Source organism: Carassius carassius, chromosome 49, assembly GCF_963082965.1.
Source record: "Carassius carassius chromosome 49, fCarCar2.1, whole genome shotgun sequence".
NCBI classification, from domain to species: Eukaryota; Metazoa; Chordata; class Actinopteri; order Cypriniformes; family Cyprinidae; genus Carassius; species Carassius carassius.
The window spans coordinates 9,140,241-9,167,393 of NC_081803.1; the positions used below are offsets into that span (position 1 = coordinate 9,140,241).

Consider the following 27,153-nt stretch of genomic DNA (forward strand, 5'->3'; position numbering starts at 1 on the left):
AATATTCAATTACATAGGAATTTAAGATAATTTTTTAAATGCACAACAACACAAGCACACTGTGCTTATCGATAACAAATTATTTTTATTTTCTGTTTTATATATTGACTATGACATAAAAATGGTCAATTATATATCATTAAATTGTAAAAATATGAAAATTCTTTATGGATGTCTGATATCTTTTGGAGACTCCCGTCTGACTTTTTTCTTCACTGCTAGTCTTCATCTTCATAATAGCTTTGGTTAAAGATAATAACCTCGGCACAGACTTTGCTTTGGTTTCCTCAAGGCTCGTTGTATATTCTACAGAGGAATCAGGCTTGTCTGTGACTGTCTGTGTTATTACTGAATATAATTGACAAGGTCTCGTACAGCCTCCACTCAGTTTGAGAGCTGGAGTCCATGACTGTCACTTCTCATGAATAGGGCTTTAATGTCAAATCTCTTCTGTTGTACCCTCTTCATCAGCAGCGTTCCCCAGCCGCCGCTGAATCCCAGACTGTGGCTTTTTAACTTAGCTGTCAGCCGTTAAATGCTGCAGTATTTCACTCTGTTCTTTCCAAATGTGACTCAGAGGGCAGAGGGATGGGATGACATTCAGGCCTCGGGGTATCTTACAAGTGACCAGAGAGACTCCAACTTCAGAGCGCGGCTGAACAAAGCTGAAAGAGATTTTCATACCTCTGTTATCACAGAACATCATCTACCACCTGAAATACTCTCTCTCTCTCTCACACACACATACACACACATACATGCACACTCTCTGAAAAAACATTATGAATTCCATCACCTGGCTACAGACCTCATTTCACACACTATAACATTTGGATGTCACGAAAGTGCATATCTCATTTTCCCTCTCTCTCTGCTAGGGTAATGGAAAAGACCGGAAAACTTTTCATTATCTCTGTCTGTGCGTTGGGCACAGCTAACACACAATCTTCTCCTGGTCTCTTCCATAGCATTGGTATTCGACATTCAGGTAATACGCATGAAAAAATATTCTTTTTACAATCTCTTGAGACAAAAATCTCTGAAAAGATTTGCCTGCGTCTCTTTTTTTTTTGGTTTTGGGAACTCAATATTTGCAAGTGTGCTGATCCCAGGAGACTTGAGACAGTGCAAGAAAAGACGAAGCAGGCTGAAGAGAGTCTTAAGGACACATACACAGGGCAGCTAAATACAGTTGTCATAGGTGTTAATTTAAAGGATTTACACCTGCATTCAGAAGTGCATTCTAAGTTATTGGGAGAAATAAAGAAAAGCCTGACAGCTTTTATTCCAGAGATGTGTGCCAGATGCTGTGACAACAGATGTGATGCCCCACTGTCACTTCTTTGAGGCTTTTCAGCATCTCATGACTTTCTAAAGAAGATCACAGTGTGGTGGCGATTATGCCTGACTCTGGCTCCATGAGCTGGAACGACAGCCACAACAATCAATCCTGCCCTAAATGGTGATGACCATGCTTCAATTAAACTAAAACGACCATGGTAAGACTCGGGCAAAGAGCTGTAGCTTATTTCCAACACAGACACACCCCCATAATAAAACTAACTTGAATAAATTCCAGGAGCAGTTTATTTAGACAGTTATGGGCCACAATGATTCATAAGCACACACATTAAACTAATACAATGCATGCTGGCTTATTATCTGATACATTTGGAGATGGTGTGTGCTGAACAAAGAGATGACTTTATCTTCTTGGTAAACAGAAAGAGTTTTGAGTGGGGGGGGGGGGGTGAAGTTGAGTGGGGGGGGGGGGGGGTGAAGACAGGTCCACTCCTTCTCACAGAGTAATGACATTTAAAGCAATACATAGTGTATGTTTTATATGACCCATTTTCACAAAAGCAACTTTATTTTCCCCACTGAAATGAAAGTAGTCCAAGGCAGTTCATATTTGTTGATATAAGACTGTGTGTTTGTGTATGCATCCATCCATCCATCCATTCTTACATGACAGTTATATAACTGGTAAACATCTATCCAGTTTTATATTTTGCATAAATAAAATTACTATTATTATTATATATTATAATTTCATAAATGTATTGATTCATTCATCACATGATAGTTCTATAATGGTCAAATAAAAAATAGATTGCAATAATAATAATAATAATAATAATAATAATAATAATAAGTTTATGGTAGAATTTTCTATAAACATTTAACTTATTTTAAATTTTTCTTTAAAGAAGAAGAAGAAGAAGAAGAAGAAAACATTGTATTTATGCAACATTATCCACAAATCAGTCACTACATGACTTTCTACAGACCACTGTCTTGGCTTGGAGTGTGGAGAAACCATTTCTGCTGACCAAGAAAATGATATCACACTTGTTTTTGGGATCAGTGTACATAAAGTCCATAGTAGGCAAAACACGTCCGCAATGTACTGACTGGGGACTACACTGAAAAACTACTACAACTATTTAACAGCATCTAAATGGTTTTGTTTCAGGATAAGGTGTATCTAAGTGCTGTTTTCTGCATGCTTCAGCTCAATAGGGCTAACCGAAGTTTGGCTAAAGCCTGTTTTAAATTTGATGCTGGAAGGTGCTAATTATGAACTGTAAGTATGTGGACACTGATAAAGGCTTAATTGCATGTTAGCATAGAGAGTTTCCCTCCTCTTTCCATTTCTGTTTATAAAAAAAGAAAAAAAACAACAACACTATGTTCGACACAGAGCCCTGGTGAACCGCCTTCCACTGTTTGTGTGTGAGATTAGAAATTCCACTAGAACACAGCCGAGAATACTCGTCTGAAATCTAATAGAACAGGAAGGCAATCATAATGCACTGACATGTCGGCTCAATGGAGCGATACAGAGAAAGAGAGAGCAGGGAGGGGAACAGAAATGTTTTGACAAAAATCTGGAGAAATGAGCCAGTTAACTGGTTTAAAATTGTTTTAAATAACAGCCGAAAATCGCAATGTCACAGCAAAACTGCATTCATTAAATCTTGGTCTAAGATCCATTCAGTCCATTCAGTATGAACTCACTGTGCATGATGGTATAAAAAATGTTTTTATATATATTTTTGTTTGGCTTCACCATATTTAGCTGCAGTGCTTTATCATACTCATGGCATTAGATGTTAGACTGTTTGCCAAGCAAAAAATGCTCTCAGAAATGTTTAGATTGAAATCACTTTAAAGCACTGACACCACAGTCATACACACTCGAAGGGGAATTTTCCATCTCATGCTATTCTCTTGTGAAAAAAGAAATGCACTTCACATCTTAAAAGTATTTTAAAAAAAACTGCACCTTGCGGATAATTTTGTGTCCCATATGCATCAGACATTTAGCCAATGGTCCGTGGGTGTGACGTCTGAGGCTGAGACTAGGGAACTGGCCACTGTCACTGAAAGAAGCAGCCACTGGCTGTGGCTGAAGCCGATGGACACAGTGTGGGCTGCCGAATGTCCATGTAACAAAGTGACACACACCCAGGTCTAATCAGTTTGTGGTGGGCCTGCCTCTTGTGATAAAGGGATAAAACACCCAATGAGGCTGGGGTACACACCTGATGATGTCTTGTTTCAGTGGAAACACCAAACAAAGGTCATTGGCAACATCACCTCAAGAAAAAACATCTTTCACCCAGGCTAAAATTCGCACAGAAACTGGGATCTGTTGGACATCGGAGAAGGTGTCTCATTGGCAACATCCATGAAAGATAAGTACACATCATGTACAGCATAACATATCATCAAAACATCAAGGATCCCCACCCAATGACTGCAGTATAGAATTGTATACTATCATTTTACCATGATAGTCCTTTTTTATTGTTCCCCAGTCACACATAAAGCAATTGTAAATTCACAACTGATTATTGGGTATTCAAATCAGAGCACAACAATTGCTGCGTCTCGCTATTTTCTGCTCACAGAGAAGGGAAAATGTTCTATGGTGCGGCTAAATTGTGCTGAATATTAGGATCATAACACCTAGTTCTATCATGCAAACTAAAATCTTTTGAAATGCATGAAATTACAACATTAAAGTGTATATTAGTTTATCTTACATGCTTGATTTGTCATTTTAGTATAATTGAGAAAATCAATTATATATTGATTTTTATATATAAATTTTTAATTTTAGTTAATTTTGTTGTGTATTTTTTGTGCATTATTTTGTTGTTGTCATTGTAATTTTTTAAATATGCATGTACTATACATTTATGTACTATAATAACTAAAACTGAAATATAAATGTATAAAAACTGTATGGTCATGATGAAGTTAAACTGGACATCTATCACATATCTTTTATTTTAGTTGGTTTATTTTATTTCAAGGTATTTATTTATTTTTTAAGGTATTTATTTATTTATTTTACAATAGTAACCCTGGATGCTTTCTGCATATTTCAAAGGCAAAAGAAGTAATTATGAAATTACATTTAATGATGTCCTTGAGTTCTACCCAAGTTTGTCAAAAAGTAACCTTAAGTTTAAGATAATTTAAGATAATTCAATCATTTAATTGTAAATAAGCAATTAAGTGTCTAAAAACATTACGTTCAGCTCACAGTTAAGTATATTATTTTAAACTATATTTTCGATTTTTATTATTTTTTAAATTATGCTTAAGTATACTAGGGTTAAAATGGTGTAGTAAGTTAAAATAGTCAAGAAATTTCTAACTAGGGCCATGATAAGTTATACAAATTGATAGTCGATTAGAGTTTTGAAAAGCAGTGGTCTTGCACATCCCTAATTCACACACTAACTACTGTATTGAAAAAATTACAGTCAGTTTAATGTGACAAGAAGTACAATTCATACGGCATCTTTTGCTGGGTTGGTTAAAAACAAGCAGGCTGCAAAGTGTAAACTCTTCCAAACACTCCCCTCTTCCCTTTTTTACTTCATAACCGACAATACAAATGAGCAGCACAGGATGATGATGACTTAATAAGCGGACAGGAGGTGTGAATGTTGTCTGAGTGAGTGGAGAGTATTTTTTAAGCGAGCTGCATGCTAGTTTAGGCTCCTGATCCTGAAGAACGTCTCGGTTACGTATGGTAACCCTCGTTCCCTGAAGGAGGGAACGGAGACGCCACGTTGGTGACCGACGAATATGGGATATCGCTTCGATAGACCAATCTACTTCGAGTTTAAACTAAATGAGCCAATGCACATTGGCATGCAATTATTGCATCCAGCTGCTGCTGATCACTGCGTGAGTATAAGAAGGCAGCAGGTGCAATGCATTCCAGTTTTTCGCTGAGGAGCCGAGCCGGGGACCCGGCAGCTCAGCGGCGGTACAGCAACCATGGCGACGGGACGTGTCGTCTCCGTTCCCTCCTTCAGGGAACGAGGGTTACCATACGTAACCGAGACGTTCCCTTTCAGACGGTCACTCTTGAGGCCACGTCGGTGACCAACGAATATGGGATCCCTATCAAAGCGCCATGGGTGCTGCCCCTTCCAGTGCCCTGTGCGAGCCGCCTGCACCCCTATTAGGTGTAGGCCGGGGCTCAGAACAAGTAGCTCCACTCACCGTTGTCAAAGCACTACCTCACTGGGTGAGATTGGATAACACTGGGAAAACGTACCCGGTCCGCTTGGAACCGGGACGCTGCGGAAGCCCCATCCTTCCGGAAGGAGGTCTCGGAGGCAAATACACATATAGCATCCGTTTAGGAGTATACGGAGAAATTTGAGGTGATTAAAAACCCTCTTGGGAAGGCAGAAGTCTGCCGGGGAAACACGGGCTCTAAGGCTATACCGTGGACTATGCACATACGAGTACCGCTTAGGTCTCAATATGGACCACCCTTCCATGGTTCTCATGGATACATCATGAAGGCCTGGCGCCGGACGTTCCGCCGTGTCCAGCTGCTTAGGGTGATGGAGGATCTCAACAGAGTCTACAGTTCCGGATACTCTGGAGCGGTTTAAGCAAGCCGACACTAACCGGGGCCTTTGAGGTGAGAACACAGGAGGATACCAGCTCTACACAAAGGCTATAGAACCTAGCGAACGTGTTAGGGGTCGCCCAACCCGCAGCTCTACAAATATCTGTCAGCGAGGCGCCACGAGCCAGCGCCCAGGAGGATGCAACACTTCTAGTTGAGTGAGCTCGCAACCTGAATGGGCAGGGCACATCCTGAGCCTGATAAGCCAGGGTTATGGCATCCACAATCCAGTGGGCCATCCTCTGCTTAGAGACGGCACTCCCCTTCTGCCGGCCTCCGTAACAGACAAAGAGCTGGTCTGGGGTCCTGAAGCTTTGTGTCCGGTCTACGTAGCACCTTAATGCTCGGACGGGCAATTAGCAAAGCCAGGGCTGGGTCTGCCTCCCCCAGGGGCAGCGCTTCCAGGTTCACCACTTGGTCTTTGAAGGGTGTAGTGGGAACCTTGGGCACGTAGCCAGGCCGAGGCCTCAGGATTACCTGGGAATCAGCCGGCCCGAACTCTAGGCACGAATCGTCGACCGAAAATGCATGCAGGTCCCCTACCCTCTTGATGGAGGCCAGTGCAAGCAGGAGCAGAGTTTTCAATGAAAGAAACTTTAGCTCAACTGAATGCAAAGGCTCGAATGGGCCCTGCTGTAGTGATTTAAGCACTAGAGACAGGTCCCAAGAGGGTATACAGGGGGGCCGGGATGGATTTAACCACCTGGCCCCTCTAAGGAACCTGAGGATGAGGTCATGCTTACCCAAAGACTTCCCATTCACGGGGTCATGGTACGCAGCAATAGCAGCAACCTGGAATTTGAGGGTGGAGTGAAGCGGACACTACAGAGCTTGGGGGGATGCCGGGCGATCTGAATCGCAAAGCCGAGGCTGATGGATCGCAGAAGCCAGCGAGACGGGCTGGGTAGCACTGACCAGGCGCTTAAAAACCGTACAAGCGGGACCAGCGGAACCACAGCCGTACCCGCAGTGGGGCAGCGAGGTGGAACACAGGGACCCAACTCGGGTGGCTTGTGAGCAGGCCGGAGTGTGGTGCGAGTGTGGGGTGCAGGGCTCACCTGGTTCCACGGGATGGCAGATGGTGCGTGAGTAGGGCCTTTGTTGACGCTACTTAGACGATTGTCGGTGTCCCTCATGTCTGCCAGACCCAGCCAGAGATGGCGCTCCTGGACCACTAATGTGGACATCGCACAACCCAGCAAACTCGCGGTGACCTTCGTCGCTCGAAGCGCAAGGTCAGTGGGGGTTCGGAGTTCTTCCAGAAGCGCTGGATCGTTACCACCCTCGTGCAGGTCCTTCAGTGCCTTAGCCTGGTCCCAGAGGGCGGTAGCGCAGCCGAATCATCATCCAACAGCTCTCCCTCCGATGCTGAGATCGACATCTGGTCGGGGGAGTCCCACTGGATACCGCTGGTACGCTCCTTGAAGAGGGCCCAGCGCGTTCCGTGGGTTGCTCCACTGGATCAGAGGTACAAGAGGAGTGGTCCGCAGAGGGTTGAAACGCACGGGTGAAACGGCATCCTTATAAGGACGATCCGTCATCTTTACAAAGACGTGAAGCTCTTTTAGAGAAATTTGCCCTTTAGGAAATGCTCTTTTAGTGCTGAGGCGCACAGGGGAATTGGCCGCTTGCAACACGACAGGGGTAGTGCAGTCTGAAGTGTGCAATCCACTCGACACAGGAACGACCACCGCTGAAGCGCCGTCTCGCCAACACACGAAGCTTCCGAGAGCGTGCTGAACTCGTAGTTCACAGCAGACACAGTTGAGCAGAGCGGTACTAACGCTCGGCTCCGAAGCGAAAAGCTGGAATGCATTGCACCTGCTGCCTTCTTATACTCACGCAGTGATCAGCGGCAGCTGGATGCAATAATTGCATGCCAATGTGCACTGGCTCGTTTAGTTTACACTCGAAGTAGATTGGTCTATCGAAGCGATATCCCATATTCGCCGGTCACCGACGTGGCGTCGAGAGTGACCGACTGAAAGGGAACAGGTTGTGACAGTTTGACACACACTGTAAGAAAATAATGAATTCCAAATATCTCTTTCTCTGTTTGCCTCAGTGATACTGTGAAAATGACGGGTCACTTCTCTAATAAGATACCTGTGACTCAGGCCTATGTAACAAGACGTTCCCCTCAATCATTTTCAAGTGACTTAGCTTCCTGGAAGACAAGATGCAAGGGCTTTATGTCCCTCGTTTGAGGTGTAACTTTCCCCAAACTCACACTCTGGCATCATACTGTGTACTAACAACATGGAACATTCATACATCACTATGATGTGTCTGGAGTTCAACTTTTTAAAGTAACCATACAATATCCTGCAATTATTCTTTAGCAAATATAAACTACTTTTCAAATGTTTTGGGTCTGTAGATTTTTTTTTTTTGTTTTTAATTAAAGAAATCACTACTTTTATTCAGTAAGGATGCATTAATCTGATCAAAAATGACATTGACATTTCTAATGCTACAAAAGATTTTCGATACAAATACTGTTATCCACAGTATAATGATACTAATAAGCAATGTTTCTTGAGCAGCAAATCAGCATATCAGAATGATTTCAGAAGGATCATGTAATACAGAATCCTGGAGTAATGGCTGCTGAAAATTCAGCTTTGCATCACAGGAATAAATTACATTTTAAAATGTATTCAAATAGAAATCAGTTATTTTAAATTGTACTACTATTTCACAATATTGCTATTTTACTGTATGTTTTGATCAAATAAATGCAGCTTTGGTGAGCAAAAGATGCTTCTTTCAAAAACATTGTCAAAAATAAAAAATAAAAAATAAAAATTCTGACCAATTAATTCCAAATGTTTAATGGTATAGTTTTGAATGAATGTTTTTTTCTCTTTCAGGAATGAGAAAAAAAATATTGATACAGGAATTTATTTTTGTACAATCAGATGATGATTATTTTATAAAATGCGACTTTCTTTCTTTCTTTCTTTCTTTCTTTCTTTCTTTCTTTCTTTCTTTCTTATTTTTTTTAATCAACTAGAAAATATCAAATCACATCTACTCACTGAAGAAACTAACAATCCACTAACAATCATGTGGACATTTCACCCAAAATGAAATGAAAATTCATTTAATTGCAAACCTGTTACCTTTCTTTCTTCAAAATTTCTAAATAAATGAATGTCCATTTAAGTTCATCAACAAAATATAGCACAAAGTCTTTTAAATTATACATACCTAAAAACACAAATATCGAAACAATAACACTTTACCCTTTCAATGAACCACAAGTTGATGCTGCTAAATGTTTGTGGCGATCAATGTTTTGTGGTTGCCCATTACTCTGAACCAGTTCATCCCAGCTTGAACTCGGGGAGCCACTTTTCTCCCATCGATCTTGTATGTTCAGCTGTGAAGAATGACTGCAACAAACACCTCAAAAACACCAACAAGAAGAGAAGATACTTCTCCACCGACGTGCCAATCACATTCACCCACTCAAACTATCTGATAGGTCAGGGCAGGTGAGCCATCAGTGTAAAATATGACTTCAATACACAATTGTGAACTTTCATATTGAAGAATAAGATTAGGCAGGCTGAGGTCGACATTTAAATGAGCGCACAGACACATACTCACACATGGTTAATGGGTATTCTGTGCATTATTTCTGTGTAATATACCATAACACTTATTCCAAATAAGCTAATTTGTTGGTCCGGTGAGCACACAAATCCCGTTAAGGTGTAATTCAAGAATGGTCAGACTGCATGAGCTCAAAGGTGAGGAGCGCAGGAGGAATTGTGGGTATCGATGCACTTTCAGCGAGCAGAAATATTGAGCAGCACAAAACTGCTGGAGTCCTTTAGAGAACTATAGAGATAGCCGAACTCTCCATGAGCTGCTAAATGTCGAATTAAACAGTCAATCAATTTGAGGGTGAATAAGAGAGGGGAAAAGTGAGCGAGAGAAAGAATAAGAATGGGGCGATGCGACGACACGAGTCAGGCTGGAAATAAATGAGGTCTCGGCTCATAATAAACCCATATTTGTAATAAACAGACGCTATAGAGCCATAAAATTGTCTTTTTAAATGGAAAGGGATTTGGCTGATGATGCACCATTACACACAGTGTTAACGCCCGACAAGGCCAGGAAGGGCCAGATAGATAGATGAATAGAAAGATGGCATGCTTGTTCTTCATCACACTTTCCTGCTCCCGCTCTCTTCAGGTCTCTCACTGTGGAATGAACACTGAGAACATTTTGTAGTGAGAGAAGCGAATTTTATTCATAGGACTGAAAGATGCATAAAAGAGAAAGGAATAGAGAGGGAGACAGTAAAGAAAAGAGAAGATGGGAGAAAAAGACAGACAGCCAGAGAAAAAGCAATGGATAAAATATGTATTGCGAACAGCAACAGCCTGAAGCCAATAATGTTACGCTAGTTTTACTAACACTAACAACAAATGACACAGTTTGAAATTCACTCATTGTCTAATCATACTTATTGAATAAAAGCTAAAAACAATATGCTCCCTTATAAGGGCATTATATTATTATACTATTAATAAAATATATATATAAAAAAAGGTTTAAAATACTATCTTGTCAACTGAATGAAATAATTTGTGATTATTCTCATGATTTCTGACAATGTCATTACATTTATTATTATTATTAAGTTATTAATACTTTAGGATATATTTACACCATGTACGTATTATGAAGTATGAACTGAAGAAACAGTAAAGACATTTATATTGTTACAAAACAGTGATATGTCAACCAAAATATTAATCAGATGCCATTATGTTTTTAAACGTTCTATTCATTAAAAAATTCTGAAACCGTATTATGTTTTCCACAAAAACATTTAGCACCACAACTGCTTTCAAAATTGATAAGCATAATTGATAGCAATTAAAAACAGAGCAGAAACACAAAGAAGAGATGGAAGGAATAATAATGTGAACCGGCAGTGGGAGAATATTGGAGCACCTGTAGATGCCCAGTGGAATTATCCGGCTCATTTTCTCCCTGTTGTGTCTGCTTGAGAAAAATCAGCATTGAGAGATCGAAGGCCTGTGTGTCACTATTATATTCAGTTAAGTTGTGTTTCATTAATCATCTTTCATCATATTAATCAGCTTAATATATTTTACTCACTCATTTACTCCTTGTTCGGTCACAGTTATGTTTATGTGTTAAACTTTGTCATGTGGAACTTCATTCATTTACCTTTGGATTATAGTTTCACCAAGAACTTCTGCCTTCTCGCAATCACCTGTCCTTTTGACGATGAGACACTGAAGTCACTGTTCTGGATCAGGGAAAATTACCATCACATCATTGACCTACCAGACACCACGGGACTGAGCTGGAGGGATGCGATCATCTGGTGTCTGGAGAGCATCCGCCCCGATCCAGAACACAGCGCAGCCCAAAGCCCGGCCAGCCATTACCACCCAGCTGCATGAAGCAGCTGCCTAAGCCCACTTCAGGGAGCTTGAGCCCGCCACGACTGAGCAGCCAGCGCGAGGAGAAGCAACTGCGTGAGGGGGAAGCTGTCGGTGCGTCTGACCAGGTGTGTGAGCGGCAACACTGCACGTGCCTGAGGGGATATTAGTAGAGAACGAAGGGATGGATCGAAGCCCTGCCCACCACTAAGGATGAGCTACCACTGACCTCTGGAAATCTTGTGGATTTAGAAGTGGATTATTTCCTGGATTGACCTGAATCTTCCTACTGGTTCCATCCAGCCCAGCCCCTCCTGAGTCTTCTGAATCGTCTGTTTCTTCTGAATCTTCTGTGCCTCCTGTGTTCCCTCCCAGCCTCCCTCTTCCTCCGTCTCTCCATATATCTTCCAGTTCTTTTGCACTGTCTTCGCTGGTACCTGTAAGCCCCTCAGCTCACCCTCAGGCCTGTATTCCACCTTGGCCCTTCAACCCATCGGCTCCGCCTTGGGTCCTAGCTCCCTCGTTTCCACTGTGATGAGGGAGTAGTTGTTGTCAGTCGTCGTCCATCCATCACCACAGGATTCCACATCTTTGGCTGCACCTTGTCTCTCTATCCCTCTGGTTTAGTCTGGCTCCACCTTGTTCCCCAGTTTCTCTGGGTTTGCCGTGGTCTTCCAGGTCTACGCCAGTGCTGCCGACTCTGCCTTTTAGTTTGCATTCCCTCAATTCATGCCTTCGTTTGAATTTTTTACATTTTTTTTATTTACATTTTTGATACTTTTGGAGCTTTGGTGTTGCCGACTTTACTTTGAATGTTTTGTTCCTTTGATTTCCCGCCACTCTTTAGTTTCCATGGCCACCATCGTTATTTGTTCTGTGTTTCAGCTGTGTTTCATTAATCATATAATTTGTTTCTGCTTTATATAGTTTACCCACACAGTCACCGTTTGCTAATGCCCGTCTGCCTACTCACTTTGGATTTATTATTAAACTTTGTCTCGTGGAGCTTTATTCATCTGCCTTTGTCTGTCTGCCTGCAAACCACATGGCACTATGGTGTACAGCAACACAATTTTTCCTCTTGTAATAACATCCCTTTCTCAAGGGCACCTGGTCCTCCAAAATCACTTCCAAGAGTGGTGTGGGATGGTGCACAACCTCACATGTGCAGAACAAATGCGTAATTGAGGGACCGCAGTGATTAGCCTGAGCGGTATTTGTTGAGAACGCACACCTGCACCTGTGCATGGACTCTATGGGCCTTCACTGGCAGATGAAAAAATAGCAGCTGTAAATATTTTGCACAAACCCCCTTTGGCTAAGCAAAAAATGTCTGAAATCTTCCTATCTCCCTTCCCTCATTTTCACTTTCCTTGAGGCTGCAAAACTATCCAAAACCTGTAAAGATCTGCACAATGGAGCACCCCCCCCACACCCACCCACCAGGTGATGTGAGAGAGGGACCAGCTTTAAAAAAAAAAGAAAAAAAAAAAAGAAAAAAGTGCTATAGGCTGACAGAGTTTTTGGGCTTCCAATTATGTACAGTATATACTGTGTGTGTGTTTATACATATACTGTATACAGGTGCATCTCAATAAATCAGAATGTCGTGGAAACATTTTTTTATTTCAGTAATTCAACTCAAAATGTGAAACTTGTGTATTAAATAAATTCAGTGCACACAGACTGAAGTAGTTTAAGTCTTTGGTTCTTTTAATTGTGATGATTTTGGCTCACATTTAACAAATACCCATCAAAAACCCCAATCTCAACAAATTAAAATACTGCGTCAACTAAGAGCTCTATGCAAATTGTTCAGTTTGTTTACACCATTGTATATTGCTCAATGTGCTTTAATCATGATTTCTATAAAAATGAGCATAGAGATAAAACTGATTGTTGTCTTAGGCTTAAAAAAAACAGTCCACAACACTCCATTACATTAATGCATTATCCAAAGCAACTTACACACACACACACACACACACACACATAAATCAATATATCTAAATTTAATGACTATGTGTATTCCCTGGGAAATGAACCAACAACCTTTAGCACTGTTAATGCAATGCTCTACCACTGAGCCACAGGAACACTCCTTAGTAAAAAACACTTATGAAACACTCAAATCATCATACAAACCTCAAAACTTGGGACATAAACTATGACAATACAGCAATCGACTCGCTTGGATTTTTTTCCAAATTGCATTTTAAATCGCAATTGGATTTTTTTTATCAGGAAATTTAAACAATAAATAATAAATAATAATAAAAAAAACTGAAGAGCCAAATCTGAAACACAATAGACTGGTAGTTTGTAGACAATTAAATTTGTGAGCAACTGAGTGATTGATGTTTTCTGTCTGGACTGAGATCAGATAGACTGACAGCTTGCAAGGATAAACTATCCAACAAGTTCCTGTCACAAACTAGAGACATTTCCTGCTGGTTCAGCTAGATTGCACCAACTTTTAAATCAAATAAGAAGCCATTCCTAGCAGGCGGATTTCACAACCCCCTGTTATCGTTAGTTCTCTGCTCCTGATGTGTTTCTTATTACACTGTTTCCCAAATGTAAAACTTTTCGATCAGACCTGAAGCATGTAGTGTTAATAATTAAACCAATACTCATGCATGCGAAGCACTTTCTTGCGGATGACTTGGTCTACACACCTCATTGCCGTCAACACAGCATATCCAAACAACCCTCCTTTCCTGCATGGATAAAAACACACATAGACGTCCTTGAAGGTGACACTCGGCCAATGCTCCTACAGAACCAGCTTCAGGAGAATGTAATTGTGGGAAACAGTATGTTGGCACAGCATGAGAGCATATCTGCACAAATTAAATATAGACTGATGCAGAAAAACAGGCAGGTGTGGATGAGTGCTGGGCCTAGGTGAGTTAAATTACAAAGCAAAATAATTCTCTGTCAACATCTGTGAAACAAAATATTCAGAATTAGCACTTTCATTCTCAAACTGCTTGTCGCTGGAAACTTCTGAACTTGCAAACAAATCAGTTTGCACTCCACAGAAGAATGTGACAGCACATGACAGATGTGAGGAAGATTAAATAATGAACTTTCATCTCTGGGTGATAAAATTGTTCAAGACATAGAACTAACAAGCCAGAAATAAATGTTTCTGAACTGGAGAGAAGATTCTATCACTCATTTGGATTTCATGTTTCTGAGTGTTTGGGAGACAGCGGCATAAAGCAGCTCTAGGTAGAGATGGAAGTCAGCTGTCTCTGAACACAAAGTCATCACCTGAATGCATAAATCAGCCACTCAAAGCTAATTGCTATTCTACTTCCATGTATTCTTTGATCACGCTATTCACGTCTGAGACTGTGTGGGCCAGGAAACACTAAGCTATCTTTGACACATGGATCTTTTATAAATCAAAGAACATTTATTATCTCCATACAAACGACCCGGGGAATTCTCAGATGTAAAGTCACAATATCATTATAAAATCCAATCCGCCGGGTTTATCGAACATTTCCCATGATTATTTCCACACGAAAAGCTCTGCCGACATAATGAACGGGGCATTTGCCGAGCCTGTGATAACGCTCCTGCTCCATATTGGTCTGATCTGGGAACAGTAGATATCTTTAAAGCTGTAGTGGAGAGTCCTTTAAATGACTCACCTCCCATACCTCATCTGTTAGTATTCCACAACAATAATCAAGCCGCTGTCCCACTTTCTCATGTATTTGTGTCTCATGATTGTATGTGTGGGTGTCCGGGAGATTGCCCAGTTGTTGATTTTTCGTCTGCTCTTGATTAAGGGTGTTTACCAGTAAAAGTGTGTCTTATAAAGCTTTGCCTGGACTAATATTGATTCTCTACAGAAATGTATAGCCAACCAATCATACAACAGGTGAACACAAAGTCATTTTACACAATCCAGCGCAGTGTGGAAGAAAATCCAGATGATGTATTCCACTCTTTATCTCAGACAGAGAGATACAGCTGTAAATCGTTGTACATAAAAATGTCATTCTAAAACTTTCTTCCAAAACCTAGTGAGTTTTCTCTTTGCCTACTGCCTATATAGACTTTAAACGCAACACCCTCCCCCAAAAAATGTATGTTCTGAAAACGTTGTGGGAACAGTGAATACAATATTTCTGAAATGTTAAAGTATTATTTAAACATTATTTAACCGTTTTTTCTAAAAGTATAACATTGATTATTTGCAATATTCCAAGTACGTTAACATTCAGCAAATATCAATAGCATCATAAGCATGTCCCGAGAATGTTCTTCTAAAAATATTTTCTCTCAACAATGACATGAGACTGCATATTAAATTGAAATGTTATAAGAATTATCTATAAATATTACTTTAGGAATGTTTTATCTTGACATTAACATAACCTCTAGAAAACGTCAGTGTACTAAGTTGTGCAAACCTTCCCTATTAGCTGTGCTAAAAATCATGAAATGAGAAATAAGAGAGAGAAAGAGTGAGAATAATTTCTTTTTTTTTCATCAAGCTTTTCTGCCATCTTCAATTAAATGTAATCAATTATTTACTTTTGGTTACACTTTATTTTAAGGTGTCCATTATACGTTTGTACATGATGATTTACAATGCTTTAAACAGAGCTCACTAGGTTTTGGAACAGAATTCACAGAGTTTATATACTAGCTGTCAGCAATCTGTCATCTCAAACCATCAAAGCAGTAGTAAAAAACACAATCCCTTAAAGTTCCTCTATTAAAATCTCATTTAGCTGAGGTCCATCGTCCACCTAATAACACACAAGACAAAGCTATGAGTTTAGTGGTGATCACTCACCTTTCTTGTCCCCAAAGAAGAGCGTCTGTTGTGCAGGGTTTGACCACTGGAGGGAGGTGTTGTCATTGTGTTCCACACGGCAGGTCAAGTTGGCTATTCCTCCTTCTGTCACAGTCATGTTCTGGATGATAGGGACCTGGCCTTGGGTTCCTGGAAGAGACAGACAGAAAGTGTGTGAGAGACAGTCACAACCACAGCAACATATGGAGCGTTCAACCTTTACCGCTCTACATGAAGCTGTGAATAAAACAATTGAAGAAGACGACATAAAAACACTTGGGAAGAGTAATTGAGCTCTTCCACAGAAGTTTGTGCACTTTTAATGCCACAGAAAAATACCAAGCATTACAATGGTTTACTAACAGTTAAAAATAAAACATGATGGAAAATATCCAACCCAGTCAGTCAAAGTGACAGGTAATGACTATTTGTAGAGCGATCTCTGGCTATAATGCGTTTTGCTGAATCCCAGATCATGTGGTTTGGTTTGTGCAAGAGTTGTTCCAGAAAGGCAAAGTGGAAGAGAGCTATTTACATCTAAACGTGGGTGAAAAGTACAAAAGGTGATGAAAGTTACTCACATCATACATCCAACACCAAATCAGAATTGAGTCAGAAACACACGAGGAGAGCAGGCAACTGCTAAACTCATGCCTTTAGAAACACAAGATCTTTGAATAAAGATTTAGGTCTGTTTTCAAAAGCAACAATATGACAATAAGCAGCTTTTGTTGTAGGAGTTCTACCTGGAGGTGTTGAAGGAATATCATCACAAATCAGAAAACAAAAACTATTATATTATTTTTATTTCACTTGCTTAATTTTCTGTGATTTTCATTTTATTTTTTTCTCCCAAAAACATCTCTCAGTTGAATGATTAGGAAACCAATGCAGTTATGAATGTCACATGAGGGCAAAATATTTTGTAATGGATTAGGCAACATAGATTTGTCATGTTGACCAACGGTAACCTGCTTGTTTGAAAGTGATTTCTGCGTGAATGGCACTTCATACATTGCTACAATACTTGAACTCACAACAGACAACGGATATTTTTTGTCTACAAAATTTTGTCCTTCATGGCTTTAGTAGGTGGGTGCCCTGACATTTGTTAAGGTGTCCAGTAGCACGTTGCTAAAGACCAAGTCAAAAGAACCCACCCCAAGAGTTTTTATAAGAGATCCCCCCATACAAAGGATGTCCCCAACGCACCTAAAAACAACAGATAAGGGTCACTCGTGAGCCCTTGCTTACTATGATCTGAGGAGAACACTAAATAAAGGTTAAGCTCAGTGAGAAATAATTCACAAACTGACATCTATCACGGCACCCCAGGGTTAGACAGGCAATAACAGATAACCTTGTGCAGGGAGGGGAGCTAATGAAAAACTGTAAACAAATCAGAATCAGAATCAGAATGAGCTTTATTGCCAGGTATGTTCACACATATGAGGAATTTGTTTTCGTGACAGAAGCTCCGCAGTGCAACATAATAACAGTGACAGAACAAAAAACACAAAATGCAATTAAAAAAAAAAATACAAATAGGTAGGTAAGGAACGAAAATATACAAATTGACAATGTATTGCAGGTATATTACAATGAGCATTATGTATGTACAGGTATATTATGTGCAAAAAATTTAAGTGTACGCTAAGTATGTGTGTTAGATAACTAAGTGTATGTATATATAAATATAAATAGTGTAGTGTGTTCCACAGTTTTTATCAATTGTTCATTAGATGGATTGCCTGAGGGAAGAAACTTTTCCTGTGTCTGGTCGTTCTGGTGCTCAGTGCTCTGTAGCGTCGACCAGATGGCAACAGTTCAAAGAGGTAGTGGGCTGGATGTGAGGGGTCCAGAGTGATTTTGCCAGCCCTTTTGCTCACTCTTGATAAGTACAGTTCTTGAAGAGAAGAGAGGGTTGTACCGATGATTCGCTCAGCAGTCAGGACTACCCTCTGTAGTCTTCTGAGGTCAGATTTAGAAGCTGAGCTGAACCAGACAGTTACTGAAGTGCAGAGGATGGATTCGATGATGGTGGAGTAGAACTGTTTCAGCAGCTCCTGTGGCTGGTTAAACTTCCTCAGCTGGCGAAGGAAGTACAAACTCTGCTGGGCCTTTTTCACAATGGAGTCAATGTGAATGTCCCACTTCAGGTCCTGAGAGATAGTGGTGCCCAGGAACCTGAATGACTCCACTGCAGTCACAGTGCTGTTCATGATGGTGAGTAGGGGGAATTCAGGGGGGTTTCTCCTGAAGTCCACGATCATCTCCACTGTTTTGAGTGTGTTAAGCTCCAGGTTGTTGAGACTGCACCAGACAGCCAGCCCTTTAACCTCCTGTCTGTAAGCAGATTCGTCACCGTCCTGAATGAGGCTGATGAGTGTGGTGTCATCTGCAAACTTCAGGAGCTTGACAGAGGGGACCTTAGATGTGCAATCGTTGGTGTACAGGGAGAAGAGCAGTGGGGAGAGAACACAGCCCTGGGGAGCTCCGGTGCTGATTGTATGGTTACTGGATGTGTATTTTCCCAGCCTCACTAGCTGTTACCTGTCTGTCAGGAAGCTGTTGATCCGCTGACAGACGGAGGTGGGCACGGAGAGCTGAGTTAGTTTGGGCAGGAGGAGGTTTGGGATGATCGTGTTAAAGGCCGAGCTGAAGTCCACAAACAGGATCCTCACATAAGTCCCCGGTCTGTCTAGGTGTTGCAGAACATAATACAGTCCAATGTTTACTGCATCGTCCACAGACCTGTTTGCTCTGTAGGCAAACTGAAGAGGATCCAGCAAGGGTCCAGTGATGTCCTTCAGGTGGGCCAGCACCAGTTTTTCAAATGACTTCATGACTACAGACGTTAGAGCCACAGGCCTGTAGTCATTTAGTCCTGTAATTTTGGATTTCTTTGGGATGGGGATGATGGTGGAACGTTTGAAGCATGAAGGGACTTCGCACAGCTCCAGCGATCTGTTGAAGATCTTTGTGAAGATGGGGGCCAGCTGGTCAGCACAGGATTTCAGACAGGCTGGTGTAACACAATCTGGGCCTGGTGCTTTTTTCCTTTTCTGCTTCCGGAAGACCTGGCGCACCGAATCCTCGCTGATCTGAATTGCAGGTGTGGGGGAGAGATGCAGGAGGTGTGAATGGTGAGAGTGCTTGATTGGAGATGTGTTCAGGGCGGGTTGCAGGAGTTGTTAATGGTGTGAACAGTTGTTTGGAGAGGTATACAGGATGGGTTGCAGGAGTTGTGAATGGTGTGAATGGTTGTGTGGGGAGGCGTTCATGGCAGGTGATGGGTGTTCTTTCAAACCTGCAGTAAAACTTGTTCAGATCATCTGCCAGTCGTTGATTCTCCACAGTGCTGGGGGGTGGTGTCTTGTAATTGGTGATCTTCTTTAGACTTTTCCATGTGGAGTCTTTCGAAGTAAACTGAGTCCTTATTTATCCAGAATAATTCCTCTTTGCCACTTTGATCTCCTTTTCCAGTGTGTATTTAGCCTGTTTGTACAAGACATTGTCCCCCTTCATGTAAGCATCTTCTTTGGCATGATGGAGCTGTCTGAGTTTTGCAGTGAACCACAGTTTGTCATTGTTATAATTTAGTTGAGTCCTGGTAGGAATGCATATATCCTCACATAAACTGATATATGATGTTATGGTCTCTGTGAGTTCATCCAGATCGGTGGCAGCAGCTTCAAAAATACTCCAGTCAGTGAGGTCAAAACAAGATTGTAAATCCTGCTCTGCTTCATTAGTCCATCTTTTTACAGTCCTTAATACAGGTTTAGCTGATTTTAGTTTCTGCCTGTAGGTCGGTATAAGATGAACCAGAAGGTGATCAGAACATCCCAAAGCTGCTCGTGGAACAGAGTGATATGCATCCTTTATTGTGGTGTAACAGTGATCCAATATATTACTGTCTCTTGTGGGACATGTAACATGCTGTCTGTATTTTAGCAGTTCACGGGAGAGACTGGCTTTATTAAAATCCCCAAGAATGATTAAAATGGAGTCCGGGTGTTGTTGTTCTGTCTCTGTGATCTGATCAGCGAGTTTCTGTAAAGCTGAGCTCACATGCGTTTGTGGAGGAATGTAAACACTCACCAGAATGAACGAGTGAAACTTCCGCGGCGAATAGAACGGCTTGCAGTTAATGAAGAGTGTTTCGAGATTTGAGCAGCACATCTTCTTTAACACAGTTACATCTGTACACCACCGTTCGTTGATGTAAAAGCATGTCCCGCCGCCGCGCGATTTCCCCGTTGATTCTGCTTCGCGGTCCGCTCTGAATAGCTGAAAGTCCAGCAGATGGATCGCGCTGTCCGGTATGGCGTCATTCAGCCAAGTTTCCGTGAAACACAGAGCAGCACAGTGTGAGAAATCCTTATTTGTCCGAGAGAGCAGAAGCAGTTCGTCCGTTTTGTTGGGTAGAGAGCGGAGATCTGCCAGATGGATGCTAGGCAACGGCGTTCGAAATCCACATTTTCTGAGTCTCACGAGCGCGCCAGCTCTTTTTCCCCGTCTGCGCGTCCTCTTGAAGCATGTGATCAGCGCAGCCGCTCCGCCGACAAGAATGTCCAGCAAAACATCAGAATAGTCGAAAACCGGTGATATATCGGGAGATGTGTGTTGCCGAATGTCCAGCAATTCGTCCCTGGTGAAACTGATTGCAGGAATATAACTGAAGACAGGACAAACTAACAAAAACACAAAAACAACTGCAGAGCACGTCACGGAGGCAGCCATCATGTATCGGCGCCAACGATTGTTAATCTTTGTGAACCGTTGTTAATCGTTGTTAAACACACACACACACACACACACACACACACACACACACACACACACACACACACACACACACACACACACACACACACACACACACACACACATAAAGACAACCCTGGAGAGGACATGATAGGTGAATAATGTATTTATTTAAAGTGAAGTGATGACTCTTATAGATCAGAGGTCAAAATCTCCAGCACCTCCACCATCAGACAATGGGAAGTTAGTAGAGATGAAAAATGTTAGAATGTGATGTAATAGACAAAGCAGAAGGAAGATGATGGGATGGAAGAGAAAGGCTGTGTCCTAACCAGTGTGAAGTCATTTTTAAAGGGATAGTTTCACCCAAAAATGAAAATTCTGTCATTAATTTACTCACCCTCCCCCAATTACTCAAAAATAACTTTGTATGTGTTCCGAGGATGAACGAAGGTCTTACAGGTTTGGAACGACATGAGGGTGAGTAATTAATGACAGAATTTTCATTTTTGGGTAAAATATTACTTTAAGTCCAATAACTGAAAGAGAAATTGTGAAAATAGCAAGCAGTCACCCACAGAAGTCATGGATTAAAATGCGAAAGATGTGATTTAGTGCATGATTAGGACACGGTGAGCATTGATTGGTGGCTGGAATAGAGACAGAAATAGAGATCGAAGGGTATCTAGTTCGATACAACTCTGCAAATTTAGCATCTTTTTCTGTTCGCTGATACTTGCAGCAGGTCACAATTAGCCTGATTCGAGAGCACATCCAGATATGGTGTTGCTTTCATGAGAGAACCAGGAGGACAAGAAGGAATGAGTGAGAGAAACAGAGAGGGAGAGCTGCTAAGGGCCTCTCCACAGGCTTCCTGACGGAAGAGCACGTCGGCCAGCTGTGGTGCTTATTTCTTTTCCGTGCCTCGGGCGGTAATATTACATACACACACAAATAAAAACACTGAGGAGGCATTGGTAAGGGATTTATTTCATTTTCTCGCTTGTTTTAGTGAGACAGAAACGGCTGCAAATTCCACTGTCTTGAATGTTATAAACAGAAAATATTGTGCTTTTGATGTAGCTAAGAACTGTAATGATAATGATACAACTCAACAATGATTTATTTACAACAAACTTGCAGATAACGTATGATAACATGAGACACAGGTAATTTTGCAACAATTTTTGTCAAATATTTGCCTTGGCACATTCATGCAGGAGCAGAGTTTGGTTCTGTTTTAGTTCTGACATCTAGAAATTATAATAATAAGAAAAAACAAAAACAAAAAAAAAAACAGCACCCCTACACTGGTTTTCTCAGTGTTGTCAAAATAAATTAGCCAAACAGAATATATATATATATCATAGTGACCATGGCTAATTTTAATCAATGGCTACCGTCAACTGTTTGGTTACCTACCCACATTCTTTTGGAAGAACATGAGGGTGAGTAAATGATGACAGAATTTCATTTTGGGTGAACTATCCCTTTAAATTCAAAATGACTCAAACTGAATTGTTAGAGTTTAGTAAATGATGATGAAATTTTCACAAAGCATGTATTGTATATTCTGTCATGCCATAATGCACATGGATTCTGGATGGTTAACTACTGTATACCATATGAACCCTTTGTGAGTTCAAATGGTATAGTTACGGCATGCTAACCAGCCAAAACATGACCCCATGGTTCGTTTCTCTGGTTCAGGGGTCATATGAGACTGCAGAGTAGGTAATTTACTACCTGATAAAAGTCTCCTCCAGACCACAGCATTATAGGTGGAGGAAGAAAGAGACAGAGAAATGGATCTGTTTTACTCTAGGTAGGCAGGATACATTATTCATCTGTGTTTTGCATGAAGCATGGTCTGCCAGCCGCTGTCTCTAGTTCTCTCTCTCTGCTTCCTTGATCTTCTCCTGCCTCATTTTCTCGTCCCTATCCCTCATCACTCTTCTCTCTATAATTAGGAGAAGGGGTCAAGATCCATGGGAATCTCGTTCTGTTATTACACATATGGTTGATAACAAACATTTAAGACAAATGAAATGCGTCAACTTAAGGAATCCCAGGAGTGACCAAAATGGTCTGAATCCAGAAGATGATCAAAGAGGTGTCACGATTCAGAAAAAAAAGAAAAGAAAAGAAAGAAGCTAATCAGGAGTCTGGAGATGTTAATAATAATGTCTGTCTGTCTGAACAGATAATAATAATAATAATAATGTAAAAAAAACAAACAAAATGAAATTAAATAATATTACTAAATAAATACAGCATACATTTTAATCAATTGTAAAGTAATAAACTGTATTCAGCCATTTCAGGAGGAACTCAAATTGAAGGTCTTAGACAAAATAATCTGTCCTACTCGCTCATCACTGGAAACATGTTACGTTTTGGACAGGTTTTACCATTAATGCAGGGAGTATTTTCGAGATGTGCTTCTAGCTATTCAGAAATTATTTGGCATATTTCCCACTAAGAGTGCTTATGAATAACAAACAACTGCTGAGAGACACCTGAAACTTCCCACAATGCTGAAAACATTATACTTGAAAACATATGGGGAAATAAAAGCTTCAAAAAAGGAGTAAATATGCTTAGCTGCAGAGTCAAAAGTTTGAGGTGATTCACAACACTGAATTAATTTTCTCAATAAATTAAGACGTTTTAGTATAATGTGGAATCAGTGTTGGGGGTAACGAGTTACAAAGTAACGGATTACAGTAACTATATTACTTTTTGGGGTAAAGAAGTAAAGTAACGCATTACACTAATAATATTGGTAACTACACTACTTTACTAGACTATAGGAACGCGCTTTCCTGCGTTACACATGCCGTGTTTGCCTGTGTGTAAAGTTCTGGCTGGGGTTTCCCGATAACGACTGATCTTAACCCTCAAATACTCATTATGGATATTCAGAGGCGCCATAGTGTATGTGATTACGTCATCGCATTTTGACAACATTGATTCGTCAGAAGAAACCAATGCTTTCGTTCCTCTGAGCTAAACAGAAATGATTGTTGACGCTTAGTCCCACCCCCGTGCGCAGATTGGTTCAAACTCTCCCATATTAAACCAATAAGTAGTCTTTTGAACTACTACTTAACATAGCCTATTGCTTTGGAAAATGAACGAAAACAAAGTGAAAGTAAAGTCTGTCGTGAGTGCATGAATACAAACACACAATAACACATTTGCATGAGAAAACTCTCAGAAAAAGCACAAAAAACACTCGACAGAGTACTTTGACATAAAACAAATCAAAAACAAGGATGAAACACATATCTGATAAAGCACTGGGATTTATGTCTTGGGTCGTTAGGCGATGTCCCAGTAAAATCGATTCTGACACAGAATACAGCCAACGAATCAATCATTTATAATAGGTATATTATGTATACTAAGTAAATCATTATATAATTATACAGTTCATAAAGATAGTTGCACTATTTTTTTCTGTTGCACTCTGAATATTTCTCACTCATTTTGTGTAGTTTGTGAATCATTTGCACTGTTATTGCACTGTATTGTTGAAGACAATTTGTGCAATTGTTTTTACTATATGCTGCATAGTTTGTGTTTATTGTTCATACTCAGATTGAAAATATATTTCTCAGAAGAAGAAAAAAGAAATGCAATTTATCTTTAAAATAAAATCTAAATTTGTTTTGTTTTATGCCTTCATTTGATAACCAGAAAAATGTAAATACACAACAGGGGGAAAAAAACATTTCATAAGGCTATTTTAAGAAAAATAAAATAAATGAAGTTGTTTTTATGCATTTAAATAATTAAACATGCTAAAAAAAATAAAACATATGGTTAAGAAATAAAACATTTCATAGGTCCCTGAACATTTAATTTTTGTTAAACATTTAATAAATTGCTGTGAAAATGTATGTGTTATGAATTAAATGAATTAGACATGCTTTTTGATGAATACAATTAAATGTAACCATTAAAAAGGAGTTGAGAAAAATAAAAAGTAAAGTAAAAAGTAGTGAAGTTACTTTTCAAATGCAGTAACTAGTAAAGTAATCGCATTACAATTTACAGAAGTAACTAGTAACTAGTAACTAATTACATTTTTTGAGTAACTACCCCAACACTGTGTGGAATGTCGTATAGAAATCCATACAGTATTTGAAAAGTCAAACCAAAAGTAAGTAGATATCTAATTTTAAAAAATACATCTGTCTACTTCTTCATTCTCTCCGTTTACCTTATTGTACCCATTTCAAAGAAACTTATTATTATTAACATATTATACACTACTTGACATTAAATTGTCTGATTAATGGTTCTTTATTCATTATTATTATTATTTTTTAATTGTTGGAATTGAAACTGAAATAATACATGGTCTCTGTATTCATTTCTCTGAGGGAGAAACTAAAAGGTTATTCAAAGACGGTTTTTGCATCATCTGTATCTTGTTCTTTTCGTTTGGCCATGCTGCTCTTGGGACACTTTGTGTGTTGCAATGATTTGATCAACACCAGAACGCTCATGTGTCTACTTAATAGAGTGGTGAAGTGAGCCCTTCTCTCTGGTCAGAGGCGTTTGATTGAAACAAATCTCTCCTGGGATCAGGCCTGTCTAATGCTGGTTGAGCTCTCTCTCTCTCTCTCTCTCTCTCTCTCTCTCTCTCTCTCTCTCTGTATGTATGCCTCACGTCCTCCTCTTCCCCTCTGTTTCTCCTGTGTGTACACCCCTCCCTCTCTTAAAACTCAGTGAGCAAAATATAAAATTAGCTCCTGCCTCTCCTAAACGTCCTCAATAACTCTCCCACTGAGAGGTAGAATACGAATATGTGACGTAAACGAACTGACATACAACACATTTCCAAGATTTTCCTCATTTTAATATCAATTAACATTTTAATTGTGTGAAATCATGAAAGGAATGGTTCACCTAAAATTACTTACCCTAAATTTATTAAAACAATAGACACCTCACTACTATTTTTGTGCTAACAGACATATTCTAAATGTAATTTAAGCCACACTACTGACATTTTGCAACTGTTTTTTTATCAGTCTGCTAACGTTTAGAAGCTCTCACAATATTTGAGATGATGCAAAACATGAATCAGTTGCATGAGCGATTTGTCTTGCCTCTTCAAGCCCATGTATCTCTGTAACCTTTCAGTGGAGGAAAGTAACAAGATGACCTTTAGCAAGCACACTCTTGTTCGCTGAGATGCAGAGGCCAGCCTGGAGGTAGTCATGCCCTTGACCTTTAGCCTCGGCCATGCTGACAGAAGACAAGCGGCCCATATTTAATTTATTTATTTTATTTTTTTTGCAAAAATCAGCTATTCCAACACTTTTTTGCTCATTTAAACATATTTTAACAAATCATGCAACTCTGCACCACTCATATACTCTGGTCTGGAACACCACAAACACAGAAAACAATTATGGATGGCTATTGGACTGTCCATAGTGTCTGATGCTTGACCAATCAGATTCAAGGGGCGGGAATAGCTGTTGTATGACAGTAAAGTGCAGTCAGATTTTCAGTCAGTTGGTGAAATTTCACAGACACAATCCAGTCTTTTATACAGGAATCCATGCAATCAGGAGTTTTACGTTGCACAAGTTTGCAATGTTGACCAACATAAAGCTGCTCAGTTTGAAAGTTGATGGTAAAAGAAATAATTAGGGTGGATTATTCTGGCATGTAATCTCTGGTTTGATACAACACAAATAGAGTGCTACAAATCCTGACATATGTGTTGAGCTGGGAATGAGAATGTATATTCAAGACAGATGCCTGGAAGTTTGGTTTAATCTACTGTCTCAACTAAACATCTCTCTTAGATTCAACCTCATCATTTGCCAAGATCTCAGACCAGACCAAACAGACTAATTCAGGTCTAAGGTTTACCAATCAAGCCAGTCCAAAAAAAGCATGTCTATTTGGATGCCAAGTGTATGTTCCTGCTGTGTGCCAGGCATAAAGTGCATAAACAGGTGCCAATTTAGCGAGCCTTGCCAGTTGCTGACAACACAGTCCCAGACCAGCTTACCACAACACAAAATTCAACCTCTGCTCATTTCTAAGATGTTCTGACAGTGATTTATGGTGCCAAAACAGCAAGAACTCAGTGTTTTAGTGTTTGGAAATTCCTAAAACGTACATTTAGGAGAATTCTGTCGTAACAG

At 40.2% G+C, this 27,153-nt stretch overlaps 1 protein-coding gene across 3 annotated transcripts in view; it reads right to left on the reverse strand.

Moving 5' to 3' along the window:
• Positions 1-27,153, reverse strand: part of cadm2a (cell adhesion molecule 2a) — a 470,143-nt gene that overhangs the window by 51,745 nt on the left and 391,245 nt on the right. For all 3 annotated transcript variants that reach the window (XM_059544344.1, XM_059544343.1, XM_059544345.1), the window contains one exon: positions 16,208-16,357. In XM_059544344.1, coding sequence (XP_059400327.1) covers positions 16,208-16,357 — 150 coding nt within the window. The remainder of the gene's footprint in view (positions 1-16,207; positions 16,358-27,153) is intronic.